The sequence below is a fragment of the Natator depressus genome, chromosome 10 (genome assembly GCF_965152275.1).
Source record: "Natator depressus isolate rNatDep1 chromosome 10, rNatDep2.hap1, whole genome shotgun sequence".
Taxonomy (NCBI): Eukaryota; Metazoa; Chordata; order Testudines; family Cheloniidae; genus Natator; species Natator depressus.
In genome coordinates this window covers 65,111,098-65,125,301 of record NC_134243.1, presented here as the reverse complement: position 1 = coordinate 65,125,301, position 14,204 = coordinate 65,111,098, and the positions used below count along the sequence as shown (strand labels likewise).

The 14,204-nt window shown below is 38.3% G+C and overlaps 1 protein-coding gene across 4 annotated transcripts in view; it reads left to right on the top strand.

Annotated features, from left to right (window-relative positions):
• USP8 (ubiquitin specific peptidase 8) overlaps window positions 1-11,731 on the top strand; it is a 36,121-nt gene extending 24,390 nt beyond the window's left edge. For 3 of the 4 annotated variants that reach the window (XM_074966403.1, XM_074966400.1, XM_074966401.1), the window contains 10 exons: window positions 1,518-2,096; window positions 3,875-3,949; window positions 4,671-4,751; window positions 5,136-5,398; window positions 6,232-6,444; window positions 7,213-7,423; window positions 9,017-9,253; window positions 9,820-9,962; window positions 10,401-10,533; window positions 10,842-11,729. In XM_074966403.1, the coding sequence (XP_074822504.1) occupies window positions 1,518-2,096; window positions 3,875-3,949; window positions 4,671-4,751; window positions 5,136-5,398; window positions 6,232-6,444; window positions 7,213-7,423; window positions 9,017-9,253; window positions 9,820-9,962; window positions 10,401-10,533; window positions 10,842-11,027 (2,121 nt within the window). In that variant the 3' untranslated portion in view covers window positions 11,028-11,729. Of the gene's footprint in view, window positions 1-1,517; window positions 2,097-3,874; window positions 3,950-4,670; window positions 4,752-5,135; window positions 5,399-6,231; window positions 6,445-7,212; window positions 7,424-9,016; window positions 9,254-9,819; window positions 9,963-10,400; window positions 10,534-10,841 lie in introns of all 4 variants that reach the window. The other variant, XM_074966404.1, reaches the window with a different exon arrangement.
• Window positions 11,732-14,204: the final 2,473 nt, after the last annotated feature.

Sequence of the window (14,204 nt, the reverse complement as noted above, 5' to 3'; positions counted from 1 at the left end):
TTACTCTGATCACACAGCATGTGGTGAACTTTAGCATTTTGGTTCACATCAGGGTATGGCTTACCTCTTAGTTATCTCAAACCTCAGTTTCCCACTCGTCATGCCTCTTGAGCCTGTTTTCCCAGGCTATTAAGGTGTTTTAGTGGTCTGTGTGCCTTGGTCTTCTAACCGAAGCAAGAATGTTCCCCATATGGACAATCAAAAATAAAAAGCACTGATTTGCTCTTCTCACTGCAGGGACTCCACAAGGTTCTTTGCTTTCCTCGGGTCACAGACCTTTCTCCTTGTTTGGCAGGAGCTTACAGCAGTCCTGTTCCCCCTTCATCACAGGAGCAATAGCTTCCTTCTCTTGGCAATGTAGTTGATGCATAAGGGGAAACTGGGTCTTCCCTCTAATTTAGACTTCAACCCAGGAACCCTAAACCATGAAATGGCTCTCACTTTTTCTTATCCCTAGGCTTCTTTCTATACATTGCTCATAGCCTCAAGGGTCTTCCCTAGGCTGCCATGAAAAGACTCCTAGGACACTCTGCTCTTCCCTTAGTCTCTCACTGGTCTGAGCCACAGGTAGCTCTTAAATACCTGCTCCCCCACTCAGTCACATGCTCTGTCAGAAGAAAGGGAAGAATATGCCCAAGTCAGAGCTTGGGCTTAACCCCCTTAAAGGTCCAGCTCACCTTGTGACCATTTGAGAACTAGTGTTGAGTTCTAATAATAATCAGTTTTAACTCTACTTACCTTCAAAGTGCTGTACAAACTGTTAATACTCACCTAATATCCTGGTTTTATTAATGAGTAAACTGAAACAAGCATGGTGTGTGATTTGCCTGAGGCCACTCAAGACTCTTAACACTGAGTTCTCCGCTCTAGTCCTGTTCCCCAACTACTAAACAACATTGCCTTCTGGTTTCTGGTGGAATATGCAGGTCAAGAAGAATTATACAAAACCATTTAAAAATCAAATGAATGACCAAACAAAATGGGTGACACAACAGTCTGCTTGCTTCCATCATGTTTGTTTTATCTGGCAGAAGCAGACTTTTTTAAGTTGTCTTTCAGTATTGCCCTTTCACATATCTTTTCTTAAACATTTTTTTTTTAACATTGAAGAAACATTATTTTCATTTCTATTCAGGGCTTTCTACTGAAAGCTTAATTATTATAAATCTATAGCATAGCAGCCAAGATGTTAAAAGTGAGGAGTACAAATCTGAGGTGTTTTTTTGTTTCCCCTTGAAAATGTCTGCTTCAGCCTTCAAGGAATATTAATAAAGGCTAGGAGTAAGTAAACTGAAGTCTGCACAGAACTTTCACTCATAGGTTCCATAAATGGAAGTTTTGAAAAGCAAGATGGCTAAAACAATGTGGTAGGCTTTACTTATACAAGTCCAAAGGCAGTTTAGTTAAAGAAAGCAGTGTTGCTAGAGGATCCTAGTGCTATGTGATATTAGGGACTATCACAAATGTTTCTAGCTAACATTTTATTCTCATTTTATACTTAATTTTTATTATTCCAGATTGATCGTACTAAAAAGCCTTCAGCAAAATTTCTTGATGATGTTAATAGTCCAAAATCTGAAGGTACAACTCTTGACAAACATCCTATTCAGAATGGAAGAATGATTCCAGACCGTTCCACAAAGCCACCGTTTGATGCAAAGGCCATGCTGACAGAAGAAGAGAAAAGCCGTATACACGCAGAAACGGCTTCCCTGTTGGAGAAGAGCAAACGGGAAAAAGAATTGCGGGAAAGACAACAAGAGAAACAAAGAGAGAAGCTCAAATTGGAGAAGCAGGAACAGGAAGAAAAGGAGAACCGAGAAAAGCTACAGCAAGCAAAAGAAGAGAGAGAGAGGAGACTGCAGGAAGATCAGGCAATTAGGGAACAAAAGGAAAAGGAAGAACAAGAGAGAGCACGCAAAGAAGTATTAGAAGCAAAAAGACAAAATAAAACTGAACACGAAAACACTGCTGCAAAAAACCCTGAGCTTGATAAAGTATCTGCGGACGAAAGAGAAAAGGGGATTCAAACACCAGAAATGCAGAGGCGTGCGTTAGGAGATACATCTGTGACAGGGGTGTCAGTCTCAAGCAAGGTTAGTAAAGGAGCAGTTCAACAGCCACAAAATGAAAATAGAGTAATCTCTTGGCACAGTTTTGTCAGTGTGTATCAGATTGCTTGCATTGGGAAAATACCAGTGCCGAGGTATTTAACTGCAAGTAAATTTTGTTTGGGTTTTGTTTGGGGCCTGACATTTTGATTTAAAACTAGAGGGAAAACTCAAAACAAACCCCAAAGGGGCAGATCCTCATTCCCACTGAAATCCCTGCTGATATAGAGCCAATAGAACTGACTCATGTTCTGTCTATCCTTTCATCCCCAGCACAGGGGGCATTTCAGAGGCATGGTGGCAATCTACTCTGTTATACCAATCCTCTGTTGTAACTTGTGCTGGGGAAGGACAGAATCACAGAGCCATAATTGGTACCCAAATGCCCCAGGTTAGACAGAAGTCTTGCAGGAGAGGATAAACATCATAGTATCGTTAACGAGTGTGGGAAGGACAAGTAGTCTATTACCCCTATCCAGTGTTTTGTTTGAGAGCAGGTCTGCTCCCCACTCTCATATCTCCTGGCATCATATCTCCTTCCTTTATCCCACTAAAGCCTGAACAAAGTGAACAAGATCAGTCACGTTTACCTGTGACGGGTTGGGTCACAGAGACCCCCTGGGGACTGCCACCTGATGTGCTGAGACTATCTCGGAGCCCGATTTCCCTGGCAGCTTGGGGCTTGGTCTGAAGTCCCAAGTTGGCTGGGGAAATGGGCTCCGAGGTAGTCTCAGCACACCAGGTGGCAGTCCCCAGGGGATTTCTGTGACCCAGCCCGTCACGCTATCCTCCTGTGGTCGTAAAATAGAATCGGCTAATCGGAAGATCTGAAGAAATAGTTCACCGCAGGTTAATAGCCATATTTACAGCTTGAAAATGCACCATAAAAAGATGTTGAAATTTTCTCTAACCTTCAGCTCAGGGGAGTGGAATTCATGCCTAACATCAGTGATATTAACGCAAAGGAAGTCTTTAATCTTGCAGAAGCTCCATAAACTCAGATGAACAAATCAAGTGTCTTTTAATTTTGACATACATTTTGCGCAACTCTAATAACTGTGGGATGTTAGAAGTAAACATTTCTACTTTATAGAGAAATATAAAAAACCCTACTTGTAAACTTTCTATACCATATTAAATGTACGCAATTAGTCCATCAAATCCCTTTTTGTTTATCCTTTTGTCTTTATCAGTATCGTGAAGGTGTGCTAGCAGCTCCATAATTAGACTTGCACCATGATTTTGTCTTAGATGGGACAAGAAGCAATGGGCTTAAATTGCAGCAAGGGCGATTTAGGTTGGACATTAGGAAAAACTTCTTAATTGCCAGGGTAGTTTGGCAATGGAACAGATTGCCTGGGGAGGTTGTGGAATCTCTGTCATTGGAGGTTTTTTAAGAGCAGGTTAGACAAACACCTGTCAGGAATGGTCTAGTTATTACATAGTCCTGCCTTGAGTACAGGGGACTGGACTAGATGACCTATTGAGGTTCTTTCCAGTCCTACACTTCTATGATTCTCTATTTCATGCTTTATACGGAATATATCATAATTATATGACAGGAGTGAATATGGGGGTTCCAGGGTGCTGATCTGAGGTACAGAGTGCCACAGTATGTACCTGTTGTAGTCACTGAAACAAACTGAGGTTTACCCAACAATCTTTTACTATAGTATAATTTGCTTTCGCGAAGTGCCACTCACTCACTGACACTCAGTAATTCCATATGAAAATTGAAAGTCTCTTTTCAAAATTTTTTACAGCATACTGGGGTTAAAGGACAACCAGAAAGTGGAGCTCAAAGAGAGGATACTGAACAAGATACTGAAAGACTTAAAGTAAATACAGCATATCGTATGTAGCTGAAAGAAACCCAGAGCAGATGTCATATCATTGTAAATTTTATATCATGTTAAATTCCACCTCATTTATTTTTAAGATCTTCTCTTTAGGAGGAATCTGTGCAGTGTTCTGCAGCTGTTTGTGTTACTTTACATACATTTTTCATTTTGTCCTGTAAAAAGGAAAACACATTTAAGACTTTCAAGTGAAAGTACTTTATATCTCCTCTGGGATTAACAAGAGTTTCCTGTCTTTTTATATTTATTTATTTAGTCATCCCACTGTTTTCCTTTTTTTCCTTTTTGTGGTGGAGTTTTTGTTTGATTTTGTGGGGAGGGAGAGAGTCATTCATAAATATTTCCTGAGAACACACAAACACACACATCCCTAAAGTGATTTTGATAATAAAGGAATTGGAGAATCAAATTGTTTTATATGTGCAATTAGATGGATTTGAATTATTTTGGTGTGTGACAATGAATGTCGTTCATTTAGATCAATTGATGCTGAATAATAGAAACATACTATCAGTTTTCTGCCCTAGACAAAAACAATCCAAATTTCTACTTAGAACACTAGTGGTTCTTATTGAATTGTTCTATATGTAACCTTTTAGCTAGATGGAGAATTTACAGAATACTAAAGACAAACTAGACATGCTGCTCTGCATAACAATAACTTCATGTGCCTTTGTATTTCAATTGTATTTATATTTAGTCCCAGCGAGAGCCATTGATGAGAGCACGAAGTGAGGAAATGGGGAGGATAGTACCAGGATTGCCTGCAGGCTGGGCAAAGGTAATTATAATTTCCAAAAATCTAGACAGTTAAGTCACCTATCTGGAATGTGGTAATGGCTTTTATTTGCACATTCATTATAAAATAGATTTGGGTTGACTTTTTTTCCCCTCTTTAAATTTCTCCATGATTGTTCTTATTTTTTCTAAACTTTAAGATTATTGTTAATGAAATGACTGGAGCTTTGTCAGCAATATTTAATACATACTTTGGGAAGAATTATGCTATTCACTAGATATTGAGATCGAGTCACATTACTGTAATCTGCAATCTCTTCATATTAGAATTTTTCTGGCCAGTGTTTTTAGTAGTTTAATTGTATTAAACAACTAGTCTATTGAGAGATTTTACTCAGTTTTTAAACTTTAATTTTTGTCACCCAAGTTTCTGGATCCAATCACTGGGACCTTTCGTTATTACCATTCACCAACAAATACTGTTCAGATGTATCCCCCGGAAATGGCTCCTTCATCCACCCCTCCATCCACTCCACCAACTCATAAAGGCAAGCCACAGGTGACTACTGAACGAGACAGAGAACACTCCAAATTGAAGCGATCCTACTCTTCACCAGATATAACCCAAGCCATTCAGGAGGAAGAGAAGAAAAAAATTCCTGTAACTCCTGCAATCAGTCGTGAAAATAAGTATGTATGATAAATTAAGTCAAAACATCACAGCTGGTACAATATTATAGGGTCTCAAGTTTGCCCACCTGAATTGTATTAACTCTTTCCCATTGGTTTACATGGAATGTTTCTGATAGACTTAAACTACATAGCTGCAAAGCTCAAAGCAGAACACAGTATACAGTAATCTCCATTGAACAGTGATTTCTCCTTGTTTACTAACAATAACAAATAGAGATTTTAGAGTGTTAGTAAATGCTGACTTTTAAATGGCAGCCATTTGTTTATCTGCGTGCTATTGGGCCTTAAGCTGCTGTTTATTGTGGAATGAAAAGATTTTCCATTTCTAAATTATATTAAGTTTAATTCCTTGACCCCACAGTTTGGAAACGTTGATCTAGTCTATTCCTGTGCATCACTGCAGGCCAGTATTTATATATTGCTATAGAATCTCCCATGATTCCCTTGTCTAGTCTTGAATACCTTAAATGATGGCATTTTATGGCTTCCTCAGGGAGGATACTTTATTTCCTAGTGATGAGGGTGGGTCTGTTGATATTCTATGTGCTTTGAGCATACGGCTCTTCATCTCCAGCCAAGGACAGTTATCTCTTCAGGGCTAGTCAACACTACTTGGTTGGAGAAGTCTGTTAAATGACATGAGGCACACTGTTTAACTCCAAGGGCTAAAACTCACTGCCTTCTCAGAGCGCCCAACTTGTTCTGACTTACGATATGAGGGAAGGATATGGTGCCCACATGCAGAACAGAACGTTATGATAGGCCATAAGGCAAGTGTAGTAATAAGAATAGAAAACTCCAGTTTGCTAACAACAGTTTCTTCCTTACAGACCAGTATATTACACTAAAGCTGAAATCTCAAGGCTCTCTGCACCACAGATTCGTAATCTCAACCCTGTGTTTGGGGGATTGGGACCAGCTCTCACAGGGCTTCGTAATTTAGGGAACACTTGCTATATGAACTCCATATTGCAGTGTCTCTGCAATGCACCACTTCTGGCTGATTATTTCAATAGAAATTTGTATCAAGATGACATTAACAGGTAATAAATATTCTTATTCTATCTTGGATTATTTTAATTAATCCATGGCCGAATTCAGAATGTGTATTTACCACTGTTACTATTTTTCGTTCAAAACATGTAAAATGGGGCCATTATGTTTTTAAAACCTCAGTCATATTAAAAGTAACAGATGTTAGAGTATACATTTGTGAGGGTATTTTGAACGTTTGGATATGTGATAGCATGCTTTGCCAGGGAAACTCTTTATATTGCACCCACCATCTCGGTGCCTGGGCATATTGCAGAGATTAAAAAGAGAAAGTCTTGCTAACAGTTGGTACAAATCAGAGAAGTGGAAAATCGCTGCATCTACCTCCAATGAACTCTCTGGCTGTGGAATTAAACAGCAAAATATCAAAGTAAATAGAAGTTTTAACTGCTTCAACCTGGTGTACTTAAACTGTATCACATAAAAAGAAAAGGAGGACTTGTGGCACCTTAGAGACTAACAAATTTATTTGAGCGTAAGCTTTCATGAGCTACACCTCACTTCATCGGATGCCCAAATACCTTTGTTAGTCTCTAAGGTGCCACAAGTACTCCTCGTTCCATTTGTCTGTGTGTGTGTGTGTCTGTAAAGTTAAACATATGCATGAGGGTTTGCAGGATCAAGACATAAGTGATTGTCTAATCTTGGGAAAATTTACTTCATCTTCACACAATCATGGATTAAAAAAAGAGAAATTAATACTTTGTCTTGTTTTAATGGCTTAATCTAATACTCAGTATTTCTATTTAACTGTGTAGGTTAAACCTCTTGGGGCATAAAGGCGAAGTGGCAGAAGAGTTTGGCATCATAATGAAAGCATTGTGGACAGGACAATACCGATATGTCAGTCCAAAAGATTTTAAAATTACAATTGGGAAGATCAATGACCAATTTTCAGGATACAGTCAGCAAGACTCCCAAGAATTGCTCTTGTTTTTAATGGATGGACTGCATGAAGACCTAAATAAAGTAAGTAATCCCCTGCTGATAAATCACACATCTCAGTCAGATTGTAGAACAGAAATATAAAATGTTTACTTGAGTTTAGTGGCAGAAGTTTTGTGCTATTATGAAGATGGAAATAAGTGGTACAATGTAAGGACCTGATTGAAAAATGTCTATGTATGCAGTTGCATACCTACTTTGTGCACACAGGGCTCAAATTCTCTGCTGTGCTGAATTTACACTTGACTCAGGGGTGGGTGTATGTGTACGTGTGGTTTGTTTGTTTTTTTTCCTCAAAGCCACCTTTCCCATCCCCTGATCTTGGGCTGCCCAAGCTGTGTCCCGCCACACCTCCTGTATAGAGCATATGGGACAGGTGGTGTAGAGTCAGCTATGCTAGCTTTGCGCTACTAAGAACTTCCTTCTATCAGGGGGAATCCTGAGCTGTTCTGTTAGGGGTAGCTTTTTGGCTGCTTTAGGGCAAAGTAGCTGGAGGAGAAGCCAAGAATTGAGCCTAAAGATACCGCAATTGAGAGGTTAAATGGGTAATTAGACACACACATGGCCATTTAGATGTGCAATTTGCACATTGTTACTTATGTGTAGCATGAGCCCATTTTTAATTTTAAGAAGAGTGTTTCCATGATTTCAAAATGGTGATCTCTCCACGGGCCTTATTTGATTAAAGCAAAGTCCTTTTTTTTTGTCTTTTCTCACACTTAAAAAGGATATTGTTTAAGATAATTATGGACCATTATCTTTTTTTATCCTTACACTTGTTTTTTCCTGAGTTAAACGTATAATAAAGCCAGCAATACAGTAATATGTATTCAGATGTTTCTTCATTTTAAAGGGTTGTCTTCAGTCTGTCTTTTTTCCTTATTTTTACTACCCATTTTATGGCCCATTAGGAAGTAAGTAAATTGCAGCATAATACTTGTTCCTTTGTGTGTCTAGTGATGTTTATACATTCTCCATATAATGATCATGAGTTAAACTACTTTACCTCATTTTATTATTTTAAATTAATATCTGTTTTCAGAATTTTGTTGTTGTATTTAAATCTATATGTCTCCCACACAGATATTGGAGGCATAGCTTGCCAGAAAGGCAAGACATTTTCATGCAATAAATAATGGCTTTTGGGGGAAAAGATGACTTGTTGCTCCCAACTGGATTCCATCACAGTTGATATTCACAAATGGGGATGGTGTGAATCTTTTTAAAGTATATAAACCGGAGTGTTTCAAATATATTATCTGTACGGCAAATGATTTGTGCAAGAAGCCTTCAGTAAACTCCTGAAATACAGGTTGTTAACTATCTAAATCAACTTGTGCTAATAGTGAAGCATGTGCTGCCATTGCTTATGGGATGTTTTATAGACGGCAGTAAAATGAGGTGTGAAATCCTAACAATAGTGTTTATCCTGTGCATCTGTAGGAAGTACTAAAGAGGACCGCACAGAAATATGATTAGATAAATTATGTAGCTTGTTGACATGTTTAAAAATTTTTGCATAGTGTATAAAACCTTATCATACAACTTCACATCTTTATACTTACATATAAAATGATGCTATATGGTGATAAGATATTTTAATTTTATAATATACAGGCTGACAATCGGAAGAGGTATAAGGAAGAAAATAATGATCATATTGATGACTTCAAAGCAGCAGATCTAGCCTGGCACAAACACAAGCAGCTCAATGAATCTATTGTTGTGGCACTTTTTCAAGGCCAGTTCAAATCCACAGTGCAATGTCTTACGTGTTACAAAAAGTCCCGAACATTTGAGGCTTTCATGTATTTGTCATTGCCACTTGCATCCACTAGTAAATGTACACTACAGGTAAGTTAGTAATAGAGAGAGAATATGTGCTTTTACTGCAATAAAATAATTACTCTTCAGGTTTTTTGTATGGTGCTACTTTTGCTTTAGCCTTTTTGGTTGGGGGTATGTCAATATGGCCAGTGTAACTTGCTCTAGGATGAACCATGCTATATATGGTTATCTTTGTTTTTTTTTGTTTGTTTGTTTTTTAATTTTTTTAATTTGGGGAGGATTAAAAAAATCATTTTTACGTAGATGACTACACTGACAGATGTAGGTGCCTTTTGTGCTACTGTAGTTTAAACAACTTTTTTGTAGTAACTAAACTCTTTATTGCAGGTCATAGTAGGATACTTGCTTTTTTTTTTTTTAAACGAAAGCAGTAGCTTCATTTAGAAACATAACTACTATCTATGGAGTAAAAGTTATTTTTGTGAATAGATTCATGAACTAAAGTCTCCTAATTATTCTTATGAAACATGGTGCACATGTAGCTCCTGTACAATAGCAGACAAATGTTTGAGCTACATCTTTATTTTTATAAACACCAGGCTTTTAAGTGTGTTTTCTATGTTTTGTCCTAGGAATGTCTTAGATTATTCTCCAAAGAGGAGAAACTTACAGATAACAACAGATTTTACTGTAGCCATTGCAAAACACGAAGGGATTCTTTGAAAAAATTAGAGATTTGGAAATTGCCACCAGTTCTTCTGGTGCACTTGAAACGGTAAGTTGTGAAGATGTATCTATAAATACAGTTAACTTCGCCTTAATGGAGGCTTTAGGGGTAGTAAAGAAATAGACATTTTTTTAAAAATACAGAACGTTATACAATCTGAGCCCATGGATAGCAAGAATTTCCATCTAGTTGTCATCTGCTTCCTATTTTCATAGGCCCCCATCCTGGAAACACTCATATGAGTTGCCCCATTGAGTTCAGTATGTAAAGTTACACACACACACGTAAGTTTTTGCAGTAGTGCAGCCTTAAATTGTAAGGTAGCCCTGACACACTGCTTAGCTGTGAAATTTACTGTTCGTTCTTATTTAGCTCAGATCCCAGTTAAAATTAGTGAGTAAGAAATAATTACAAACATGGACTCAACTTGGAACATCTCTTGAACCATTGCTCTGGCTAGTGCTGATTTGTGCTCTCTCTCTCTAGATTCTCGTACGATGGAAGGTGGAAGCAAAAGCTACAGACATCTGTAGATTTCCCTTTGGAAAGTCTTGACCTGTCACACTATGTTATTGGTCCAAAGAGTAATTTGAAGAGATACAATCTATTTTCAGTATCGGTAAGTAACCACAGCCAACTTTAAAACTTAGCTGTACGTCCAGTATTAAAAGGTCACTTTGAGTCACGTGGGTTTCTAGGCCTCCTGCCTGGATACAAATTAGAAAAAAAGGAGAGTGAGTCTGATATTTACTGCAGTGGGATTTCATGTTGGTCAAAATATGGCATTCAAGTTTATTATTCTAGCTAAAGGCAGAAGTGGTAGCAAAGCACAGATTGGTTAAATCATGAATCAGGCTCTAAGAAAGGCTCTTGCCAAAAAGAAGTAGTATCGTTTTAATCTCTCTTCACATTTTCTCCCCACCACAGAATCATTATGGAGGGTTGGATGGAGGGCACTACACAGCGTACTGCAGAAATGCTACAAAACAGCGCTGGTATAAGTTTGATGATCATGAAGTATCTGATATCTCAGCATCCTGTGTGAAGTCCTCAGCTGCATATATTCTCTTTTACACTTCTTTTGAACTGCGAGCAGCAGATATAGCCACATAAAGTGTTTGGAGTGAAGAAAATTGGTTCTCTTTATAAATGTACAACACAGGTATTGAACTGCATATTAATATGCAAAACAGGAACAAATATATAGTCAGTTAGGGAAAGGTTGCAGCAGCTTTTTTGCAACAGGATCTTTCTGGTTGTGCTATTGTTTAAGACAGAAGACTGATTGATAATGCTTTTGGTAATAGTAACTTCTATGAAACCATAACAACAAGCATACTTAAGTTACAGCTTATTTCAAAACTATATTTTTAGTCTGCTCCAAAATGAAATTCTAGCTTAATTAGCAAGTAGGTTTAAATGTCCTAAAAAATCCCACAGCATATCTTGATTTGTCTTCTTTTCTATCACTGTTATGGCCTTTTCACATTTCTAACCTTAAGCTTGATTCTACTGTGAATACTCTAGAATGATGGAAACAGTTAGGAATGTAAGTGTACATATTGATTGCATACTTGCACATCAGAGCTATGTATATAATAAAATGTGGTCCTTTTGTGAAAATCTCTAGAACTCAGAGGATTGCTTTTATTTGCCAGTTCTGAATAACTGCAATACTTTAATTCTTATAGGTGTAGAAAAAGCAGAGCTGTATTTTTCTGTTAGCCTTTGTGAATATTTCTGCATTTAAAATTACTTTTAAAGAAATGAGATTTTCTTTAATTTTTTAATACAAGATTTAATGTACACATGCTTTAAGAATATTAACAAATGATTTAAAATACACTATCCTGTTAAATGTTTGTTTGGGGGATTTGGTGGTTTTTTTTGTACATCTACAAAATTTGATTCAGTGAAAATCCCTGTGGGATTATACATTGCAACATTTTGTACCTCTTCCACAGAGTTCAGGCAGCTCCACCTGGAAGGACAACCATCGGCTAGGAGTGAATTAGTGTAGGAGCTATTTTGGTTCAGTTCTACACATTTCCGTTATCTGGCAACAGTTCATAGTTTCCACTCCTGACTTGCATTGGTCCTTGGAAGTCTCAGGCCTCTGCAGTGAGCTTTTATCAGTGTGTCACTCTGGTTTGTTTAAGGGCAGGTTTCACTCTTGTCCAAAAGTTAGGGAGCCGTAGCATGTGAACTCATCCCAGAAGCGAACACAGCAGCACCGTACTAGGGAGTACCACACTCAAAGTGACTTACCTGTTGATGAGGTGATAAAAACTTCAAAAAGAGTAAGGGATAAACTGGTGCCCTGGTCAACATTGCCTTTCTCAGTAAAAATGGTGGCAATGACTAAGGCTGTTTGAGAGTAAACTAGGGAAACACAATTTTACAGATGCTAAAGTACTGTCTACATTGCATTTGGCAAGCTGAACTCTGCATTCTGCAGGTGCATATGTGAAGTTAGTCATGAAAAAATGTTAAGGGAATGTTAAATCAAGCACCAAAAACCCAGGCAATGCAGAATTAAGGTTGAAAACTGACTTAATTGTGCCTTCGCCCTGGGTACAATTTCATAACGTATAAAAGATCACCTGCATAAGATCATCACAGAAGGTTCTTTTGCTGAATCCAGCATAGGAGACCTTCTTCAGTCAGCATTAGCAAAGGGTGATTGCCCTAAGGAGAGGCAGTTAGTGTTTTCCTCTAGCCCAGCTAATTAAGCTTTAATTGCTTGTTTCTCCTGTTTGATGCTGTTCTGACAGGGCACAAGCACAGAGGTGGCATGAACACTATCTATCCTGCCCTAATGCTGAGACAGCCTCCAATTACTTAACTTTGCTCCATGATGCAACATTTGAAGAATAAATCCTCCTTCTAAGCTCTTAGCAGAATAACGGAAGTCTTGAGGCAAACAGGGACCCAGAGTAGAGAGAAGGGCTTTGTTTCAGTTGGTCAGATGCTACCCTAGTCATGCTTCTGCCTCTCACTTGATGCAAATTGGATGCCGGATGCCACCCTGTCACAGGCACTACTGTGCGCTTTAATTTTATACAGTGCTGAGATATTACACTGACGGTGGGCTGTGTGGACGCCATATGTTCTGCTGCAACTTAAATTATTCCAGCACCATGAAATACCCTTCATTTCATGCCTTCCTACCCGCTCCAGAAGATTTTTCCACCTCGCAAGGTATAAGCATTAATGGAATATGAATTCAATGAAAATTACCTCAGTTATCTCTGTAGAATATGAAATAGTGAGAATACTAGGGGACCATGGTGATCTGTACACAAAGACAGCAACTATGCTAGAGAGTGATAGTGTGGGACTTCCATACAAGTTCTTTGCATTGTGTTTAAAGGCACATTCTCAATAACAGATGCCTCTGTCAAACTCACATACTTGCTCCCACTGTACTAGTCTGCAAGTGTTGGTATTTCACCTGACATGACCACAGAGAGACTGAAATCTTATCTATCATGACAATGTCTTCCATATTTAACTTCTGTGCTATTAAACCTCTGTGAATAAGCATATTAATAGCAAAACCCAGTAATAATAATAAATAAATAGTCACATTTTAAAATGTTCATAGTCAGGCTTTATCATTTACAACCAGTGATGAATTGGGAAGTTCAGAGCACTGCACCCATCTAAATCTCTCTAGCCACAGCTCCAGAAAGACAACACAGCACATGTTCACATGTGGAAGACTTCCTTCACACCTACAGGGCTAGAAACCATTTTAAAACAAAGTTTAAATTTTGCATAAATTGGGGAGAGGGAGGCATCTAGACCACAGAGTCTGTGCCCCAACATTAACTATTGAGCCATTGGAGTTTTCCATTAAATGTACCAGTTAGCTGGAATTAGGTTATTTTAACATTTTTATTTTGAATGTAGCTTAGAACACTTCACTCTGTTTTCCAGTGGCGGGGGGAAAAGCATGGAGATAGCAATAATAAATCTAGGCAAGAGGCCGTAGTAAAAACATTCTTGTCAGTTCGATGCTTGGTTTAGGCACTGGCTTCTGTGGGGGGTTATTTTTATTATTTTCCTTCTGATAAAGTGCAACTAGCTCTATAAAAAAGAATACGTACCACTCCAGTACAACAAGGTGCTTCTCCCCAGATCAGCTGCTGCATTCATGCTTTTTATGCAAAACCCAAAGCAAGAAAAAAAGCAGCAGGTGCAGGAGAGGGAAATGGCTTTTTCTTTGAGTGAGCCCAACTTCCAGTTCTGGGGCTCTGTGCTACAATTATATGCTGCATAAGGAAG